The sequence below is a fragment of the Pistacia vera genome, unplaced genomic scaffold (genome assembly GCF_008641045.1).
Source record: "Pistacia vera cultivar Batoury unplaced genomic scaffold, PisVer_v2 Contig673, whole genome shotgun sequence".
In the NCBI taxonomy this organism is placed as follows: Eukaryota; Viridiplantae; Streptophyta; class Magnoliopsida; order Sapindales; family Anacardiaceae; genus Pistacia; species Pistacia vera.
This window is the reverse complement of record NW_022196527.1, coordinates 978,606-1,002,100: the sequence shown is the minus strand read 5'-3', so window position 1 is coordinate 1,002,100 and position 23,495 is coordinate 978,606. Positions and strand designations below refer to the sequence as shown.

The following is a 23,495-nucleotide window of genomic DNA, read 5'->3' as shown; positions in this document are numbered from 1 at the left end:
GTTGTAATGTTTTTCACTTTCTTGAATTCTTCATGTTCACTCAAACTGGTAGCATTTGGCTTCTCTTGTCCCTATACAATCAAAAAGTATATCATTGTAAATGGTTAAATCTACTGAAAGTCCTTGCGGAATTGATCTTGTGTGAAAGAGGTCATTGACAATCTCATAGACTTGTAGAGGGACAAGAAAGGTGAATGTGAAGTATTTGGGACACTAGTGGAGTGTCGGCTGTAGGCATTCCGACACTCAAGTCAACACGATTGTGATGAAAATGAGAGAAAAAAGGTGAAAGGGTTTACCGTGACTGTGGAGCCAAGGTGCGAATATCCTCATAAAGTGGCCGGAACTCAGCTCTAAAGTTAGGGATGGTGGTGGCTCTTGTGAGAGCAAGAGCAAAAGAGCAGGTGGAGGAACTGTATGTTTATTTACATATGAATATCCTTGCTAGAATATTTGTAAATCAGTATATTCTCTATGAATTCTGTTAGGAAACGATCAAGTCATGGCAGCGGAAACAAAAATAGTAAACAACATGGATCGTTCCTTAGAAGCAAGATTAGGGTACAAATTTAACAATTTATACATTAAACACAAATCTGCAAGAAAAAATCAGTTTAAAGTTAAGAAACTACATGCGAGACTCCTCTAACTTATCTCTGAATGGGTTTTGCTATCGATCCAAGGGTAGGATCAAACCACCATTAGTCCACACGAAGATAACCCCAATGAACTAACGAGGAATTTGCTAGATCCTCTTTAGCCTTAAGAATCAAAAACAAAATCAAAATGAAATTTTGATTCAAGCATAAAAGCAATATGGCGTGGAAGAGAGAAAAAGGGGGCTGGAGTTTTAACTTTGTGAATGAAATGAATTAATTATTTAATTTCACAAAGTGTTGCACTTATATAGTGCACACTATGCCCTATTCCATCATGGAATAGGCTTGGGCACCAACTCAAACAACCCCTATGTCCAAACAACACTGTTTAGATATTTTAACTATTATTATTATTATTATTATGAAATTCAATTAATATATATTTATCATATATTAACATTTAACAATAACAATAATCGAACACATATTTAAATATAACTTCACTTACTTAATTTTATTAACAAATTAAATAAAGGTTACGATCTCAGCAAATTTAATTGCACTGTGAAATTAACAAAATACCTTTTCGCCTAAAAAAACGAAAATGCCTTTCTTATAAACTGGCTCTTAAATTATCTTCTATGTGTGTGACTCGTAGGCTCCTCATCATATCGGTAATGTATAGTATCGTAATTAACACCAATTAATCGTCTCATTACACATAGACCAAGATTGACCCCTAGCAAGGTATCATAGCCACCCGATAGATTCGAATTCAACAAAGCAGCTACCTGTCAACGATATGGTTATCGTACAATCCAATCCTTTCATCATCTGTTATCTCTACGAGACCGAGACATAGAAATAGTGTCAACCTTAGTTACTCTCGATATTATGTATTTAGTTACTGGACCAATGACCTGAATTATAAACTATATAGAGCAACAACTCAATCCCACTGTGGCCATAATTTTAGTGTCATTGTCATTTACTTAATTGCGCCGTGAGATAACTTCTCCCGTACCGAGAGTGATGAATCCTTTGTCGATCCACCATAGTCTTGATACACTCCTTGATGCAGCCAATCACTATCGTATTGACAGCTCTGAATAGAACTGCATTAGGCTAGTGTCAAACTACACTAATTGGTGCACAAGGCGCTCTAGTGATCTCAAGTCTAAGGATCACATGTACCACCATTCGTTAGAGGATTTTTTCCATAGACACTGGGGTTACCATCCATATGGAATCCATTGGTAGGTCAGTCCAGTGAACTTGCCTTCAGCAAGTACTCATGTGTTGCACCAGGTTGTCACCAAACAACCTTGACAAAGTGAGACCAGTCACTGCCTTTCGATAGGGTCGTTCAACACTATGATAGCCTTACTGTATTATCTGTGCCCTTACTTCAGAATAATATTAGGGCTACGGACGTTTCTAGAATGGCCACTATATGTGCTTGTAGGGTTCTCATTATCAAGATTTGAAACACTTGATACCCTCGTCACGCTTCTACCATTCTAAGGACATATATCAGTACATACAATGATGATGTGTGCGATATAAAATAAAAGGCCTTTTATTGATCAATGAACATTATTACAAAGAGTCAATTCTACAATAATTGATTGGCTCTAGGGCACCTACTCTAACAATCTCCCACATGCACTACATCCAATTATTCATGTATTTAATACCAAATGATCTCAAGTGCTTTTCATGCTTCTCTTGTGACAGAGGCTTTGTCAGTGGATCTGCGAGATTGTCCTCAGTATGCACTTTACTGAACTGCACATCTTTCCTCTCAACTATTTCTCTCATAAGATGGAATCATTTGAGTATGTGTCGGACCTTTGATGAGACCGTGGTTCCCTGGCTTGAGCGATTGCTCCATTGTTGTCACAATATATGTCTATTGGATTAATAATCATGGGAACCACACCAAGTTCAGTGACAAACTTCTTAATCCAGACTGCCTCCTTGGCTGCATCTACTAATGCAATATAATTAGTCTCTATTGTAAAGTCTGCTACAGTACTTTACTTGGAGCTCTTCCAGCTCACTGCACCTCCATTGAGACAAAATACAAACCCTGATTGCGATCGATAATCATCTTTGTCCATTTGGAAACTAGCATCACTGTATCCTTTTACAGTGAGCTCATCTTCCCCTCCATAAACTAAGAACATATCCTTAGTCCTCTTTAGGTACTTAAAAATGTTCTTCACAACCATGTAATGATGCTCACCTGGATCCGATTGATATCTACTATAAGTGCTCAAAGCACATGAGACATCAATCCGAGTACATAGCATGGCTTACATGATGGATCCAATTTACAATATGTGGTCAACTTTCTTCCAAATGAAATATTCTAGATTTGACTTCTTTAAAATTTTCCCTAAATCATCAACCTTCTCAATCAGGAACATGGAGGGACAACTTCTTTCTCTAGTTATGAAGCCATCAAGTCCATGAGATGTTAGAACTGGCAAGATTTGAGAACACCAGAAAGTGTAGTTCTTCTCTAGCGATTTTACGGAAGTAGACGGCAAGGTAAGAGGAATGCTCGAATTCATGAAATTGGTGAAACCAGTATCCATTTGTTAGTAGTTTAAAGCTTATTCAAGTAGCTCAAGCTGAATTAAGTAGAATTTGGAACAGAGATTACCTTCGACGTTGGTCTAGGGCTCTAATACCATGAATGACTTTTAAATCAAGAAGCAAAAAGAAAGTAGAAAGAGTAAAGAGGAGAATTCTGGAAAAAGTTAGTTGGATATTCTAACTGGATGAATAAATGTACACAGAGATGGTTGGCTTGTTTTATATTAAGCCATAACATCAAAACGATAGTGTTTTGATGTTTAAGAACCTACTTTTACTTTCTTATAAAGTACACCCCTTAACCATTTTACAAACTAATTAACTCTTAGAAACTCATCCTATTATACTAACAATTATAAATCTCTGAGCATTTCTCTTCTCTCCACTCATTTAATACTTCTTGCTCATTTATTGTTTATCTTTATTGTTGATATTTGATTATAACGTGTGTGGTTGGTGAAAGTTTTAATTCCGCATTTATTTTCATTGATTCATATTCACCTCCCCTCTAGGAATATTTGTCATATTTAGGTTTCATAGAAGTTGTTCTTTGCGCTTCATGTAATTGAGATAGAACTCACAAAAATACAACTTCAAATAGTCATTGAATTTTGGTGGACAAGGGGAAAAGTACCATGTCTCAATCTCATAACTTCTAAGTTCTATAGTTGTAATGTTTTTCACTTTCATGAATTCTTCATGTTCACTCAAACTGGTAGCATTTGGCTTCTCTTGTCCCTATACAATCAAAAAGTATATCATTGTAAATGGTTAAATCTACTGAAAGTCCTTGCGGAATTGATCTTGTGAGAAAGAGGTCATTGACAATCTCATAGACTTCTAGAGGGACAAGAAAGGTGAATGTGAAGTATTTGGGACACTAGTGGAGTGTCGGCTGTAGGCATTCTGACACTCAAGTCAACACGATTGTGATGAAAATGAGAGAAAAAAGGTGAAAGGGTTTACCGTGACTGTGGAGCCAAGGTGCGAATATCCTCATAAAGTGGCCGGAACTCAGCTCTAAAGTTAGGGATGGTGGTGGCTCTTGTGAGAGCAAGAGCAAAAGAGCGGGCGGAGGAACTGTATGTTTATTTATGTATGAATATCCTTGCTAGAATATTTGTGAATCAGTATATTCTCTATGAATTTTGTTGGGAAACGATCAAGTCATGGCAGCGGAAACAAAAATAGTAAACAACATGGATCGTTCCTTAGAAGCAAGATCAGGGTACAAATTTAACAATTTATAGATTAAACACAAATCTACAGGAAAAAATAAGTTTAAAGTTAAGAAACCATACGCACATTTGGAGGCTCCTCTAACTTATCTCTGAATGGGTTTCGCTACCGATCCAAGGGTAGGATCGAACCACCGTTAGTCCACACGAAGTAACCTTAAGGAACTAAAGAGGGATTTGCTAGATCCTCTTTAGCCTTAAGAACCAAAAACAAATCAAAATGAAATTTTGAATCAAGCATAAAAGCAATATGGCGTGGAAGAGAGAAAGAGGGGGCTAGAGTTTTAACTTTGTGAATGAAATGAATTAATTATTTAATTTCGCAAAGTGTTGCACTTATATAGTGCACACTATGCCCTATTCCATCATGAAATAGGCTTGGACACCAACTCAAACAACCCCTTTGTCCAAACAGCCCTGTTTATATATTTTAACTATTATTATTATTATTATTATTATTATTATTATTATTATTATGAAATTCAATTAATATATATTTATCATATATTAACATTTAACAATAACAATAATCGAACACATATTTAAATATAACTTCACTTACTTAATTTTATTAACAAATTAAATAAAGATTACGACCTCAGCAAATTTAATTGCACTGTGAAATTAACAAAATACCTTTTCTCCTAAAAAGACGAAAATGCATTTCTTATAAACTGTCTCTTAAATTATCTTCTATGTGTGTGACTCGTAGGCTCCTCATCATATCGGTAATGTGTAGTATCGTGATTAACATCAATTAATCGTCTCATTACACACAGACCAAGATTGACCCCTAGCAAGGTATCATAGCCACCCGATAGATTCGAATTTAGCAAAGCAGCTACCTGTCAACGATATGGTTACCGTACAATCCAATCCTTTCATCATCTGTTATCTCTACGAGACTAAGACATAGAAATAGTGTCAACCTTAGTTACTCTCGATATTATGTATTTAGTTACTGGACCAATGACCTAAATTATAAACTATATAGAGCAACAACTCAATCCCACTGTGGCCACAGTTTTAGTGTCATTGTTATTTACTTAATTGCGCCGTGAGATAACTTCTCCCGTACCCGAGAGTGATGAATCCTTTGTCGATCCACCATAGTCTTGATACACTCCTTGATGTAGCCAATCACTATCGTATTGACAGCTCTGAATAGAACTGTGTTAGGCTAGTGTCAAACTACACTAATCGATGCACAAGGCGCTCTGGTGATCTCAAGTCTAAGGATCACATGTACCACCATTCATTAGAGGATTTTTTCCATAGACACTTGGGTTACCATCCATATGGAATCCTTTGGTAGGTCAGTCCAGTGAACTTGCCTACAGCAAGTACCCATGTGTTGCAACAGGTTGTCACCAAACAACCTTGACAAAGTAAGACCAGTCACTGCCTTTCGATAGGGTCGTTCAACACTATGATAGCCTTACTGTATTATCTATGCCCTTACTTCAGAATAATATTAGGGCTACTGACGTTTCTAGAATGGCCACTATATGTGCTTGTAGGGTTCTCATTATCAAGATTTGAAACACTTGATACCCTCGTCACGGTTCTACCATTCTAAGGACATATATCAGTACATACAATGATGATTTGTGCGATATAAAATAAAATGCCTTTTATTGATCAATGAACATTATTACAAAGAGTCAATTCTACAATAATTGATTGGCTCTAGGGCACCTACTTGAACAATCTCCCACCTGCACTACATCCAATTATTCATGTATTTAATACCAAATGATCTCAAGTGCTTTTCATGCTTCTCCTGCGACAGAGGCTTTGTCAGTGGATCTGCGAGATTGTCCTCAGTATGCACTTTACTGAACTGCACATCTTTCCTCTCAACTATTTCTCTCATGAGATGGAATCATTTGAGTATGTGTCGGACCTTTGATGAGACCGTGGTTCCTTGGCTTGAGCGATTGCTCCATTGTTGTCACAATATATGTCTATTGGATTAACAATCGTGGGAACCACACCAAGTTCAGTGAAAAACTTCTTAATCCAGACTGCCTCCTTGGCTGCATCTGCAAATGCAATATACTCAGCCTCTATTGTAGAGTCTGCTGCAGTGCTTTACTTGGAGCTCTTCCAGCTCATTGCACCTCCATTGAGACAAAATACAAACCCTGATTGCGATCGATAATCATCTTTGTACATTTGGAAACTAGCATCACTGTATCCTTTTACAGTGAGCTCATCTTCCCCTCCATAAACTAAGAACATATCCTTAGTCCTCTTTAGGTACTTAAGAATGTTCTTCACAACCATGCAGTGACGCTCACCTGGATCCGATTGATATCTACTACAAGTGCTTAAAGCACATGAGACATCAATCTGAGTATATAGCATGGCTTACATGATAAGTCCAACTGTTGATGCATATGGAATCCTCTTCATCCTATCTCTCTTCTCTTGTTTTCTAGGACACATTTCCTTATAGAGATAAACACCATATGACATTGGAAGAAATCCCTTCTTGGATTCTTCTATATTGAACTTTTTCAGTACTTTGTCAATATATGCACTCTGACTTAGGCTAAGTATCCTACGCGATCTATCACGATAGATCCTTATTCCAAAGATGTAGGCTGTTTCCCCTAAGTCCTTCATGGAGAAGCACTTGGATAACCAAGTCTTTACCAACTCCAAGTTTGGTATATCATTCCCGATCAGAAGTATGTCATCGACATACAACACTAAGAATGCCACTGCGCTCCCACTCACTTTCTTGTAAACATAGGGCTCATCTTCGTTCTTGATAAAACTGAATTCTTTTATAGCTTTATTGAAATGAATGTTCTAGCTCCTTGAAGCTTGCTTGAGTCCATAAATGGATCTTTGTAACTTGCATACCCTATCAACTTGCCCATCAAGAATGAAACCATCTAGTTGTGTCATATACACATCCTCTACAAGGTTTATGTTCAAGAAAGTTGTCTTGACATCCATTTGCCAAATCTCATAGTCATGATATGCAGCAATCGCGAGCATAATCTGGATGGATTTAATCATGGCAACCGGCGAAAAAGTTTCTTCATAGTCAATACCATGAATTTGTTTTTACCCTTCAGGTGGTTCCACCAGAGACCATACTTGGTTCTGGTACATGGAGTCCATCTCAGATTTCATGGCTTCAAGCCATTTAATGAAATCTAGATCCGATATAGCGTCTTCGTAGGTTTTGGGTTCATCATCTTGGTAGACTAGTACGTCACCATGTTGAGTCACGAGATAACCGTATCTCTTGGGCTCATGGCGTAATCTCCCATATCTATGTAGCTCTTGCGCTACCTGAGGTGGTTCACTTTGATCTACAGTTTGTGAAGCAACCTCCTCATGATGTTCAACCACTTCCTGTGGCACATCATACCGTCTTTTGTCTAGTATAATTTGTGGTTCTAGAACTTCATTGAGTTCTACCTTTCTCCCACTAGTACTTCTTAGAAAAAATTCATTTTCTAGGAAGACACTAGAAAGAGCAACACAAATTTTGCACTCTTCTAGGTGGTATAAATAGTATCCTTTGGTTTCCTTTGGATACCCCACAAATATACATTTACAGGATTTTGGACCTAGCTTGTTTGAAGTCAATATCTTAACATAAGCTTCGCAACCCCAAATCCTTAGATAAGACAAGTTGGGCTTTCGCCCACTCCATAGTTCATATGGACTCTTATCTACAGACTTTGATAGCACACAGTTCAAAACGTGAATCGCAGTCTCTAGGGCATAACTCTAGAATGATACAGGTAAATCACTAAAACTCATCACGAACCTGACCATGCCAAGTAAGGTCTTATTCCTCTTTTCAGACACTCCATTGTGTTGGGGTGTATATGGAGGGGAGAGTTATGATACTATCCCACATTCCTTTAGGTATTCAGAAAACCTTGAGCTTAAGTATTCACCTCCTCAATCTAACCAAAGAGCTTTAATACTTTTGCCCAACATATTATGCTCTTCATTCCTGAATGCTTTGAACTTATCAAAGACTTCAGATTTATGTCTCATGAGATAGACATAACCGTATCTACTGAAATCATCAGTAAATGTAATGAAGTATGAATATCAACCTCTGACTTCAACTGTTAGTGGACCACATACATCACTATGGATGATGCCTAATAGTGCAGTAGCCCTTTCACCTCGTCCTGTGAAAGAAGACCTGGTCATCTTGCTTAACAGGCATGACTCGCATATCTCAAATGATTGAAAGTCAAAAGGGTCCAAAACTCCATCCCTTTGAAGTTTTGCAATGTGGGTCTTATTAACATGACCCAATCTACAGTGTCAGAGATATGTCTGGTTTTGATCACTATGTTTAGCTTTCTTGGTTTCAACATTAAGAATATCTTTATTGTTTAAATCAAGAACATAAAACCTATTATATAACCTTGCAATTCCAAATAGAATACCATTCAAACTAAAGGATAACAATCCATTAGATATCTCAACATGATACCCTATATTATCCAAAGCAGATATTGAAATAACATTTCTAGAAATAGATGGTAGTGATAACAGTTATGTAGTTCCAACAACAAGCCCATAGGCAAAGATAAACAGTAATCCATATAGCCAATGCAACCACATGTGCTCCATTTCAAACTCGTAGGTCCACCTCTCCCTTGGCGAGCACTCAACTCTACCTTAGTCCCTACACATTAGTACAAATGTGAGTACCACATCCAGTGTCAATGACCCAAGATGTTGAGAGAGAAAAGCTAATCTCAATCATAAATATACATGAAGTTGTAGCATCTGACTTCTTCTTGCTTGCGAGTAAAGCCTTGTAGTGTTTCTTCTAGTGGCCAGGCTTGCCATAATGGAAGTAGACTACTTTGCCCTTCCCTATGCCACTCTCAGGCCCAATAGCAACCTATCCTTTGGGCTTGGGCTTGGGTTTGGCCTTGGCCTTACCCTTGCCGTTACCCTTTCCTTTACTGACATCAACCAGTAAAATAGGCTTGGACTTCTTCAAGTCCTACTCTGTAGTCCTCAGCATGTTCAAAAGCTCTGACAGGGGTTTCACCATTGTGTTCATATTAAATTTCATTATGAACTGTGCATAAGAGTCAGACAAGGATTGTAGAATTAAATCTATTTGTAATTCTGCATCCAACTCAAATCCCAAAGTCTCAAGCCTCTCTATGTGATCAATCATCTTGAGCACATGAGGACCAACTTGGGCTCCCTTAGTCAGACAACTTCCAAATAGTGCTTTTGACACCTTGTACCTCTCATGTCGAGCATTCCCTTCGAAAAGCTCCTTGAGGTGTAGAATAATGGCAGCAACATCCATATTCTCATGTTGCTTTTGTAGCACTAGTGTCATTGATGCTAACATCAAGCATTGAACGTCATTAGCATCATCAAAGAACTTTTGATAAGTATCTTTTACTTCTTGAGTGGCATCAGGATCAGGCTCAGCCATGTATGATTTTTCAAGGATATACAATTTGTTTTCCAACTTGAGTATAATTCAAAGATTACAATACCCGTATGAGAAATTGGATCCGTCCAACCTGTTTTCTTTCTCGATTATCGGTCGCAAGTGCATAATTCTCATTTCGGTGAATCTACAATTGCAGAAAAGATAAAGTCATTATAAAGTTCATTATTATTTAATATGGTCTTTTTATTAAATGATACTCCCACTATTTTCCTCAAGTCAATAGCCTTCACTATTAACTCGGGAAAGCCCGTTGGCTTTACTAGTGGACTGAGATCCCATCTGGCCCATTTCAAACCTTCGCTTTGGCAAACAAGCCAAAATGGGTTGATTAGGTAGGCCAACAAACTTAATCCACACCAGTTGATAGCTCCTACTATCAACCTCAAATGTGAAGAAGCCAACAAGCCAATCATAGAATCCAATGGCCCCAACCATCGTCCTCAAGTGTGATTCTCAGTATCAGTAGAATGGACACTACATGCCACCGCGTACACACAATATGTGTACTTCTCTACTATGCCTATGACACGTTTATCAACCTTCGCTTTGGCGAACAAGCAAAACTGTCATTTTAGATCGACCCATCACCGCTAAGGAAAACTCTAATGAATTTTAACCTCCCACTGGTAGAAGTGTACCCTTCGCTTTGGTGAACAAGGTTCCAACGAACAGTGGTTTGACCAAAAACCATGGTGATGGAAGGTATACGTGACTTGATATACTTTAATTTAGGGTTTATTATTTAATGTCTCACCAGATTATTATCTTTGTTAGAATGACATTGTTTGACATGTTATTGAACATTAAACCTTAGCATGCATTCTAAACAAAATATTAAAATGTGCCGATACCTGGTCTAACTAAAACTGATTTCCTCGAGCCTAGAGGAATCGGTAGGCCACCTAGGGGTCCTGTAAAAATATCTTGAGTCTTCAAGTACGATTGCCTTGTCCTTTGCTCTATCTCAAGTACATTACAAAAACATCATACTAAATTTACAATAAAATTAATCTCAAAATAATTTTACATCAATAAATTTAGAAACCTCGATTTACATTCGAGGGGAATGAGATGAGAAGAGAATGTACATCGAGAAAGGGAAGAAAGGCAGGCATGCATGCTCTATTTTAAAACTTACAACCATACATACCCAAAAATAATTTAGAACATTCACCATAGGTTGTGAGGCTCATGTACCGGGCACCATGCAATATACAAACAAGTACATGGCATACATTTCAAAAACAATCAATTTTTGAATTGGGTGGGTTTATTATTAATTACCCTCTTATATGTGCAGAATGATTATTGGCTTTATAAGTTATTAAAAACTGCAGTTTGGTCCCTTCGCAAAAAACACAGAATTGGGATAGCAACTTTGTCGCCGCGGCAAAACAGGCAACCCTGAAAATTCCAACAAGAACGTAGCCACAACGAAGTTGTTATTTCTCTGTGGCAAAGTCTCTAAAACAGTTCACGTTTTTGCGGTTTTTTGCATAATAACACGTATCCAAATCAAATCGAACCCACAAGCATTTGACCAGGATACCAACCAACCAATATAACATCCATCAACACGTTATTAAACCAATTGATCGATTGAATCACTCATTCAAAAGTAGATTTTGCAGATTTTGCAAAATAACATGTTGTCAATCAAATACATATTATAAATCAGACAATAAACTGTAAAATTTGGTACCCAAGGCTCCGATACCACTGTTAGGAAACGATCAGGTCATGGTAGCGGAAACAAAAATAGTAAACAACATGGATCGTTCCTTAGAAGCAAGATCAGGGTACAGATTTAACAATTTATACATTAAACACAAATATGTAGGAAAAAATCAGTTTAAAGTTAAGAAACCACATGCACGTTTGGAGACTCCTCCAACTTATCTTTGAATGGGTTTTGCTATCGATCCAAGGGTAGGATCGAACCACTGTTAGTCCACACGAAGATAACCCCAAGGAACTAAAGAGGAATTTGCTAGATCCTCTTTAGCCTTAAGAATCAAAAACAAAATCAAAATGAAATTTTGATTCAAGCATAAAAGCAATATGGTGTGGAAGAGAGAAAAAGGGGGCTGGAGTTTTAACTTTGTGAATGAAATGAATTAATTATTTAATTTCACAAATGTTGCACTTATATAATGCACACTATGTCCTATTCCATCATGGAATAGGCTTGGGCACCAACCCAAACAACCACTATGTCCAAACAACCCCATTTAGATATTTTAACTATTATTATTATTATTATTTCAATTAAATTAAATTAATATATATTTATCATATATTAACATTTAACAATAACAATAATTCATCTAAATATATGCGAACACATATTTAAATATAATTTCACTTATTTAATTTTATTAACAAATTAAATAAAGGCTACGACCTCAGCAAATTTAATTGCATTGTGAAATTACCAAAATACCATTTCGCCTAAAAAGACGAAAACACCCTTCTTATAAACTGGCTCTTAAATTATCTTCTATGTGTGTNACTAAGAACTTATCAGTTCTTTTCCAAGCTATATAGGATGGATTGATTTTTTCCTTGGTTAGGGTTTCCTTTGAGCTAACTTCTTCAAGATCAGAGGGATTATCAGAATCTGAAGTAATTAAAGGTGAAGGACAGGGAATTAAACCTGTGAGATGATCTTCAAGTTCGTGAGCTCCAACCGCGAAGAGAACTTGCGATCTCCAGAATCGATAATTGTCGCGATAATTATCTCTTGTAAGCTTCGGATGAACAACTTGAAGACTTGAAGGGAACGCTGAAGTGTATGAATTGAACAAATTAGGTGTTCCATGTTGCATTGAGCTGGTAGAGTTACTTGATCCAGGAACTTTAGCCATTGATGCTAGTCAAGAGCTCTGATACCATGTGAATCTTAAAGAGAAAGATGATTTTAAAAAAAAATCCTGATATTTTCTTCTCATTAACTAAACTTGTTACAATTAATGAAGCTCAACTCACCTTTATACAAAGAATATTTGGTGAGTGAGAGAAACAGAAAAACCGTGAGTGAGTGAAACAAAATTTAGTAAAGTAGAGTTGGTAAAGGCAGAGTAAGACGATGGGCAGAGAGAGACGACACCGTTTCTGCTCAGATGAAGAAGAAGTGATGAAGGCAGAAACGACACCGTTTCTGCCTTTTACAATAAATGGTCAACATGCCCCCTCAAACTAGACTACTTCTTCCCACTGTTATTTCCAGCATCATGTACTAACAATTTATTCCCTATCAAATTGATTAGCATCCTAAATATAATTCTATTATATTAAAAAAAAAAAAAATTCTCTTCAAACACAATTTAGTACAAAAAATAACCCTATTCAATTAGGTTTAATTATAGTTTTTATTTTCATCATTTTTTCTCAATTTCAAACTTTATTAGGGTTTTTGTTTATACAATTTTTTCTCGATTTCAAACTTAATTAGGGTTTTTCTTTACACTACTTTTCCTCAATTTCTTAATTAGGTTTTTTTGTTTATATTCCTTTTTACCAATTTCAAATTTGAAACTTACTTTTTCTTTTTCAAATTCAAATTCATTCTATTATGCGAATATTTTCTCTATAACTTTAGAAATATATAGTTTTATCAAACAAGGAATTGTTTGAAATAAAAAGAAAATGTTCAATGATTTGAAAATTTTAGATTTAGGGTGGGTTTGTGTAATAATTAAAGATTATAAATTAAAACAAAAATATAAAATAGAGATTGGATGTATTTAGATGTTATTAAGGTTAAACTTGTCAAAATAAAACTAAATTTAAAAGTGGGGGATACTGATCAATTTGATGAGAGCTAAAAATCACTTTCCAATTATATATTATAAGTGGAGGTATTGGCATCTCACTAAGGGACTAAAGGTGCCCCATTTCTTAAGACACCCTATTTCAAAGTTTTAAAATTGATTTCTTTTATCTTATGGCACCTTTTAAATTTCATAAATGCCCTTCATGCTATTTTTTCAAAGAGTTGACATTTTATTCCCTTCAGTTATGTTGTATCAAACCACACCCCCACACTCAAACCACACCCCCACACAACACCCCCACCCCCCCAACCCCCCCCCCCACCCCCCCCCCCCCCCCCACCCCCCCCACCAAAAAAAAAAAAAACTTTAGATAATTAAATCTAAAGTTTATAAAAATTAAAGCTAAAAAAAAAAAAAAAAAATCCTTACAAAATTCCAAGACATGATATAGTTAATTAAGGGATGCATTTGTCATTATAATTTTAATAAAAGTGGGGTTTCTTTAGTTCATTAGTGGAGTACCAATAGATCCCTCATTATTATTAAATAGTAGTGTTATTTAAGCCCCTATAAAAAATCTTTTTAGGCCCGTTAGTGATTTTTTTTTAAAATAAATATATATTTAAGTTGAAATACAAAAAAGGTATTTGTAATTAGGAACATAAGTACGTAGAATTTATAACAATCTTCCTAGATTAGTCAAATATCTAACTCTCTCAGTATGAAATTCTTTTAATTATAATATTTTAAATACGTTCCTCCTAACTCATAACTTGGAATTTCGATATCATCTAATTTTTGCTCATCTCAAACCTGTTTCTTCTTTTAAAAATGAGATCAAATGCTTTTGTTCTCTCTCTCTCTCTCAGAAACAAGACTTGAACTATTATTATCACACAAGATATCGAGTTCAGATTATTTGTAGCATTATTTTCAGGAATTTCTAGTAGAAAGTGTTGATCTGGTTTGAATATTTTTTTGTGAAATTTCTAGTAAACTATTCCATTCTAATTTCTTGCGTTTTTGTCAGTACATTCATGGACTAGAAATATACATATTAGGAATCATAATGATTAAAAATTAACTTTTAAATGAATTTATTTTATAATGGAACTTAAAAATTAACTTAATAACCCTTTTTAAACTAATATTACTAGAAAGCATTTATTCTTTTAATAAATCCTCTGTATTAGGAAACTGTTTTTCCTCAATAACTAACCCTTTATTTTGTTCTAAAAATTGTTTGAAATTATGATTTTCCGAATATATATATATATATTATATATATATATATATTGTTTTTGAAGGATAAGGGGAATCAAACTGAATAGGGGAATAAAAGAATCATAGATATCCCCAATAAATGTCCATGTTTTAGGGTTTGCTTTAGGAAATTCAATTTAACCATGGAAGTTGAAGTTGATTGAAATAAGAATTTGAAATATGAACTCAGATTTTATCAAAAAGAAAAATATAGACTGAATTTAACCAAGGAAAAAAAGGGTAGATGGATTAACAAAGGAATTTAAAAGACAAAATATTAAATAAGGGTAATTTTGGAATAAAATATAAAATTATTTATAAATTAAAATTTTTAAATGATTTAATTGTTATTGGGGCTCTGAAAAAGATTAAGTGAAGCTTAAATCAATAAGAAAATGAAGTCAGCTCATATACAACTTTGTGAAAGCCCAATGAGCAACGAGGTTAGTGTAAGTGCCTAAATAATTGAAATCACTTCTATGATGTAGCCATAAACAAACCCACTATCCCAAGTAACCTGCTACTTGGGAAAGTGGGGCAAAGAAACATCGACACAAAATAAAGCTCCGGGAGCACAACCAAGCTAGGGCCAATAAAATGAAAGGAAGATTATGCCCAAAATCAATGAATGGTCCATACAAAACAAGTAAGTCATTGTACTGTTTTTTCTCTATTTTTCATAAAATTTTCGTTGAGCCACAGTCTTGTGCATTTTTTACTAACATCGATCGGATAGCTATGAAATGGTTGAACAATAAAGTGTATTTGAGCACTTGACTTTATTGATTGGAGTGTTTGCACTGAGCATGGCATATCCTTCCCCAATCGAAATTGTTTAAATTTGTTCAACAATCGTATAACGTGCACTACCTAATCCATTTTCCATCTAGTTGTATGTATTTGTCCTTACTTTGCTGCCATTTGAATCTTTTAATGAACAGAAAGAGGACAAGAGAGTAGTTATATTGAGCCATGAATATAAAGGCGTGCAATTTTATATGTATAACGCCACGTAAATCCAGGTTAGCGATAAGTTTAGACAAAAACAACATTACAATTAAGCTTGCTATTTTATTCATTAAATTTTATTACACTTTGATCTCTTCAATTATTGATTTTCTGGCTTTGTTTTAGCCAATATTCTAACCTATGACTACAAGCTTAAAAGCATGTAGTACCATGAAAAAAATTTTATGCTGGCGTTGAGTATTAAATTGATAAAATTATGATTTAGGTCATTTTACTTTATGACAGTTTATTTCTATAGAGAACTTGAACTTTTCATTTATAGTTTTAAAAGTATTACAGATTATCGTGGAAGCACACGACATATAAAGACAAATGTATAAAGTTAAAAAAGCGACATCTTATACTTTACAAAGATCATGACGACAAAGCCCAGCCGCTCAATGGTAAGAAAGGATAATTAAGTGGCAAATTCTACTAACCATCCATTTATATATATATATATAAGATACACCCCTTTTATTTAATATAATTTTTATCCTTATTGTAAACCTTTGGATTAAAGAATAATTGGTGGTTTAGATTAACCCTTAATGTAAGATGTTTAAGGTTCATCTTTGTAATGGACAGATACACCCATAACATTATAGTTATTTGACAAAATTTTCCATTAACAAAATTGAGGATGTCATTATTGGGTTTCATGAAGTGGCTCAAACATACTTACATAATTATAAAATGAAGCATGTTAAAATGTGACAATTGAATGTCCAATGGTCACACTTTCCATACTATCTCAATCACATTTGGTACTTAAAATAGATAAATCAAACTAATTTATTTCATTTATCTTTAATTTTAAGTCATTCAATCGTATTAACAAACATCAGTTTGTATATATAACTATGTCAACTAAATTGTACAAACTTCGTTCAAGCGCGTCTCTTATCATTTTTTTAGGGTCCAAAAAAATGAGGGATTCAGAGGTAGAAAAAAATTTAAGAAGCCGCATCTAGGGGGTGGCTGAATCACATTTTCCCTCCCAAAGTTTGGTGAATGTACTTTTCCCACTCCTGATCTTTCAAAATAACATGTTCCCACCCATTGTTAAAATCCATTAACAGGAGTCTATCGGCAAAGCCGGATAACATTTTTCCACCCACACTTTATTAAATATATTTTCTACCCCTAGTTTTGTTCACACCAGGCTCAGAATAGCACCAAGCTAGGTGTGATTCCGGCAACCAATGCACCCTTAAACCATTACCACAACAAACAAAAATATCAAAACTAAATATTATATTTAACTCAACAAAAGCAACCAATGCACCTCAAACAACCATCAAATTCACCTTGAAAATGAACAAATCTATGAAAACATTAAACAAATAGTGAGAGAGGGAAAACAAGAGTGAGGAAAAAGAAGAAAATAAATTAGGGAAGGTGGCGATGAGGGAAGGTGAGCAGCACTGCAGCAGGTATGAAAAAACATTGGGTGTGGAGATTTGGGGGCATTGGGGTGGGGAAGAAAGATAAAAGGGGTTAGGCAATTATTTCTATTTTTTTAAATTTGATTTTTTTCTTAATTATTAAAAACTGATTATTTATTAATTTATACATTTTTTCTTTTGTTTAAAAAACTTAATTTTTTATTTTATTTAATAAACTGATTTTTAATAATAATAAAAAAAGATAAAATTATAATTACTGTTTAGGGGTTGCTGATATTTAATAGAAATTAAATATAGGAGTTTAAGTGACTAATTTAAAAGTTGGTGAAGATAATTATTATCTATTTGCATTTTAGGGGTGTAAGTAAAATTAACCCTTTAAAAACATTTGTGTGGACTGACAGGAATGCCCTTTTACTGTTAAAACTAATGTCTGAATTTTAACAATGGGTGGTAAAATGTTTTTTCAAAGATCATAGGGAGGAAAAGTACATTCACCAAACTTTGGGGGTTTAAATAAGTTCAGGGAATAAGGGTGGAGGCTGGCAAGAGGGGAGGGGCGGGCCAAAAGGTTAAAAAATAATATTTCCTCATGAAAATGACACATTTGATATGAGTAATACTAACAAACATTTTTCAACAACTTTCTCTTACAAATACGATAGTTTGCAATTAGTCAATTTATATAGGTTTTGTCTAACTAATACGAACTACCATATCGCATTTGTGAGAGAGTGTTAGTGAGAAGTGTACATCCAATTATCTTTATTCATTTTATATATAAGTTAAAAAACATTTTGCGGGTCTGAGGTGGCCATTCCAATGCCTCACATAGCTCTGCTTCCTGGTGGTAATCTACACATTTGTCATATTAATTACTATAAATTATCTCAAATCTTTTTAATTTTAAGACATTCACTCATATTACAACAAATCAGTTTGAATGAGAATAAAAGTCGGCTTTGGTGCAAGTGTTGAATTTTTTAAGTTAAGAGAAATGTATATGGATTTTAGCCTAATCAATCTCATTTTTTATTTTTATTTTTATTTTGTGTCAGCACAGGTTAACGCATCTTCTAAAAAATTACAAGTCGAGAGCCTCCTACAACCTTAGCTTGCTCTTTATATATATCTGTATGTGAAACTATGGATGCAGCAGATTGATTGCAGTCAACAATTCATTGGTTAGCTTGTTTAATATATTCAAAACAGTTTCGCTGTTTTAACAATCGAAAATACTTCATTAGAAATGGCTGGAAAAGATGTCAAACTGAGCAATGGTTCACCATTGCCATATACACATGATCATGAAGAGCCAAAGGATATGGAGAAAGGTGCTATTTCAACTAGATTCAACTGGCCTTCCCTTCAACTACTCTCTGGTAAGCTCTCTATGTTACTCGACTCAATCAAATTAGTTGTGTTATTTTCATAATTTAATTTTTCATACGCGCAGGGCAAGGAAGAGCTTACTCCGAAATATGTATGCCCCTTGTTAACGCCGCGATGAACGGGGACATTAACGAAGCTCTTCGTTTGATAGAAAAGAATGGAGAATACGTGCTATACGAAGCAATCACAGAGGGTTATGAAACAATTCTCCATGTTGCAGCAGCTGCAGGAAGTATCAGCTTCGTAAAGTTGATGTTAAAATATATGAAACGAGAGGACTTGATGTTACAAGACAAAAATGGTAATACCGCCTTTTGTTTGGCTGCTATGATTGGCAATTTACAAATTGCCAAGATTTTGCTGGAAAGGAATAGAAGTTTATTGACATTCCGAGGTGGTCAAAATATGACACCACTCTATTTAGCTGCTTTGTTTGGACAACGAGAAATGACAAAGGTTTTATACCTTGGCACTAAACAAATTCTGACCCAAGAGGACCGAAAGGCTATCTTTTTAGTTAGTATCAACAATGGTCTTTATGGTAAGTATAAATTGAAATTTTTTTCTTTTCTATTGTTTTTATAATAATTATGGGATTCTTGAAACTATGTCAGATGATGTTGCATTATGATATAAGAAAGTCTTAAATAAAATAGACGGTATAACATGACTCAATCGTTTTAATAGTTTAAAGAAGTTACGACTTAATCTAAAAGCTTAAATAAATATTTCAATCTAACGAAAATCATAGGAATCATAAAATTACAAAATATATGTGCTTAAAAATTTTGTTTGATTTTCTCAGATCTTGCTCAAACATTGCTAGAGAATGATAGAGAGCTAGCTATAGCTCATCATGTTCAATATGGAACGGCCTTCGATATGTTGGCCCAAAGGCCCCAAGAGTTTGTTACTGGAAGCCCAAGACTATTCAAGAGACTGATCAACTCTAGTAAGTTTCTCTGATTTAATATGGTCAATAAATTTAAGTTGTTTTATGGGTTAACATAGACCTCTGAGATATAACATAGTAATAAAATTCCCTTGAAGTTTTTAAAACAACAAAAATCCCCTATTGTTAATGAATTGTTAATAAGACGTTAAAATTTACACGGGCATGAGTTTATAAATATTACAAAATTACCCTCTTACTGTTTATTTCAATATCTAAACCTAAAACTTAACGTTAGGGAGATGTATGTTATTTCTGAAACTTTAGGAGGATTTTTTATTTTTATTTTATCATACCTCAGGGGGATTAATTATTAACACTTATTTTATTAACAAAATAATTTTTTGTGAATAAATGGATGAGATAACATTAAATTGTGATTTCAAAGTTAAAACAACTATGAAGAAGTTTTTAAGGGCACAAACTATATGGGTTATATTAGTATATCACTCTGAAGACAAAAGCTTATTAAATAATTTTTATCCGGTAATGGAGGTCCAACAATGGTCGGGTTTCCATTTTTTTTTTTTTTTTTGAATTTTGTAAAAGTATTTTACTTAAAACAATTGATTTATTTAATTAATTTTTAATAATAATTTTATTTGATAATTTAAAGCATATATGGGCATTTTTATCATTATACATTAGAAAATCAGCTTAAGGAATAATCTAATTCTAAAAGCTACCATCCCTTTACTAATCAGCTTCAATAATAATTTGTTTCAAAATTAGTTTACTAAACACTTTTAGTGAGTTAGATTTTTAAAGTTACAACAATCCCAAATACACTATAAAATGAACTTGCATTGACAGTGATAAAAAGTCAAATAAAAAAGAGGAAATCAAACAAAAATCTGATATGTAAATGAGTGAGCATGACCCTTTTCATAATAGATCCTAGATAATCTTAAAACTAAAACATACACGAAAACCTGTTTTATCTAATTTCTCTTACACCAAAATTATCGAGCCCTAGAAGTGATTCTTAATAGAAAATTTTCACACAACTTTTATTCGAACCTATTTGGGTGGGCTTATAATAAATTTTATTCAAAATTATAAGCACTTTTTTTTCTTCATGTTATTTGTTGGGCTTATAATAATCCAAATCTTGAAACCTTTGTACACCAACTCTCAGGTCACCGACTCAATCTCATTTTTTTTTTCCTCTCTCTCTAACACTTTAGGACTTGATACTTTTTGATACTTAACTTTTTCTACTCGATGCTTTACTTATAATGGTTGGTGATAACGAAACCTTTTCCACTAAGGAGATGATTTCATTATTAAACCAAATATTTAATTATTAAACCAAAGAACCATTCCATTAAATATTTGGTTTCGAATCCTAAAACAACCTCTATTCGTAATTCCACTATGACTCAAAACTACAATTTTGAGTCATCTTTAACATGATTATTGTGATTGATCTTTTGCTATAATTTTTATGTAGCATTTATATAACTTAATTCTATGATTATGTCGTCACATTTTCAATACTTGTCACTCTTAGTCCCAGGAGCAATGAATAAGTATACTGATCTTCATGCTGAAATGACTTCAACCCATGTACTTAAATTACTCAAATGTCTTTTGAAAGAAATATTACAACGAGAAGACGAGGACACTGTGGAACTAAAAAGAAATCTACCAGAGTCATTGTTCATTGCTGCCAAAATGGGCAACTTTGAATTCTTGGCCCATCTTATTCGCTCTTATCCTGATTTGGTTCATGAATTAGATGAAAATGATCAAACCATATTTCACATTGCAATTTTACATGGTCATACCAATATATTGGATCTACTTAATGAGATAGGCTTCGCCAAGGAGTTATTGATGACCTATGTTGATAAGGATCAGAATAATATTCTACATCTGGCTGCAAAATATCAACATGGAAGTCCAATCACCACTCTATCATGTGCAGCTTTACAGATGCAGCAAGAATTAGTAAAATTTAAGGTAACTTTTTCCGTTTCTTTATATTTGATTGATATAATATTGAACCAATTGAGCCTTCATCTACTAACTTAAGATTTTAGGTAAGATAACAACTTAATTTTGTATAAAGCTCGTAACGATCCAAAAATTTCTGTTAAGGTAGGCCAAAATAAAAGCAAATTGCACATTGATATTTTTATCCATTAATATTTCTATTAGAGTCAGCCAAAATCTAGAAATTGTATATATTAGCATTTTTTTTTAAAAAGAAAAATTGAGAATGGGCTATGGCCCAAACTAGGCTGGATCCACCCTGATTAGAGTCATAAGTCAAAAGCTCGAATCTTTGCATTTAATTGGATAAAGAAAAACTAAAAAAAAAAAAATCCAAGTTTTGTTTTTAGGTAGATGACAACTTAACTCTCTAGTAGAATTGTGTTGATAAACGTTTTGCAGGTGATGATAAATTCTAAGACAATAAGATTGATCAAATTTTCTCACATTGAAACTTCTAAAATTTTGTGTTTTAGTATTTATTGTTACCGTTTGATGGAAGTCCGAATTACAAGAAAATGTGGGTATCTATATCTTAGAATTTCCATTGATTTCCATATTTTTATTTGATGTCACTTAAATTATGTGTCAATCCATCTAACTAATTATTATTGTCTAATTAAACTACTGCATGTTTTAGGAGGTTGAAAAAATTGTGAAACCTTACTACAAGGAAATGAAAAATTCAGAGGGCCAAACCCCTCGAGAGTTATTCACCATTGAACATTCAGAACTATTGAAAAATGGGGAACTTTGGATGATAAAGACGGTTAGCTCATGTATGATAATTGCATCCCTTATCACTATGGTGACATTTCTAGCAGCTGTCAATGTACCAACCAATACAAGGGAGAATATAAGTTAGGTCTTTGTTGTGGCAAATGCTGTCGCATTATCCTCCTCTTCGATCTCAATGCTCATCTTTTTATCTATTATTACATCTCGTTATGCAGAAGATGATTTTCTCAAATTGTTACCACTAATGTTGATGGGTGGACTCTCAATGCTCTACATATCTATAACCACCATGATGATAGATTTTTTCTCTATCCTTCATCAAACATTATCATGATAGATTAAGTTGGGTATCTATCCTTTCCACTGTACTTGTGTTTGCCGCAGGCTTTCTAATTTTTCTTCCACGACTTTCACTTATCGAAGGACTATTTGTATTCTTCTTAGGGCTTGTATATATTTTGGATTAGTGTTTATGGTTGCTCAATGGTCATGTTAACTCTAATTATTATTATTATTATTATTTTTTGTTGAAGTCAATTTTGAGAGAGTATTTATTTTGTTTAATTAATTTCTACTACTTTGCATGTTCATATCGTGTATTAAAGATTAAAAATAGAGAGAATGCCACTTACAGTTGGAAATGCGTATCAAATTTGGCCGGACTAGTTCTGCTCAATAAGGTGCATGTCCATATAATGTTGGAAAACAAAGTAAAAAACCAGAGTCCCACATAGGAATGGAAAAAAATAGAGAAGTCTTTATAAGGACTTACTTATCGCAATGTGGTAAACAGATGAGCTCATGGCTTCTTAGATGCACGAGGCTTTGTAACCGTTGGTATAATTCTGGAAATTGGTGTGGAAACTAATGATATGGGACTTCGCCGTTGATTGTGGGATTTTAGTATTTTTATCATAATTAAAACTGAATTTTAATTTACTTTAATTTAATTTAAATTAAATTTTAAAAAGTCAATTTAAATTAAATGATTTGGTATTTTATTTTAGTTTTTTTAAAAGAAAAAGATAATGGCTGGGGTTTT

The 23,495-nt window shown here is 34.0% G+C and overlaps 1 protein-coding gene across 2 annotated transcripts; it reads left to right on the top strand.

Annotated features, from left to right (window-relative positions):
* The first annotated feature begins 18,541 nt into the window (after positions 1-18,541).
* On the top strand, positions 18,542-22,982 carry LOC116113136 (inversin-B-like). 2 transcript variants are annotated; one of them, XM_031399288.1, is made up of 5 exons: positions 18,542-18,755; positions 18,830-19,306; positions 19,571-19,717; positions 21,318-21,682; positions 22,356-22,982. In XM_031399288.1, exons 1-5 carry the CDS (start codon positions 18,623-18,625, stop codon positions 22,578-22,580), a joined length of 1,347 nt encoding a protein of 448 aa, XP_031255148.1. In that variant the 5' UTR covers positions 18,542-18,622; the 3' UTR covers positions 22,581-22,982. The 2 variants fall into 2 exon arrangements, with proteins under 2 accessions (XP_031255148.1, XP_031255147.1); XM_031399287.1 differs by having other exon boundaries at positions 21,231-21,682.
* Positions 22,983-23,495: the final 513 nt, after the last annotated feature.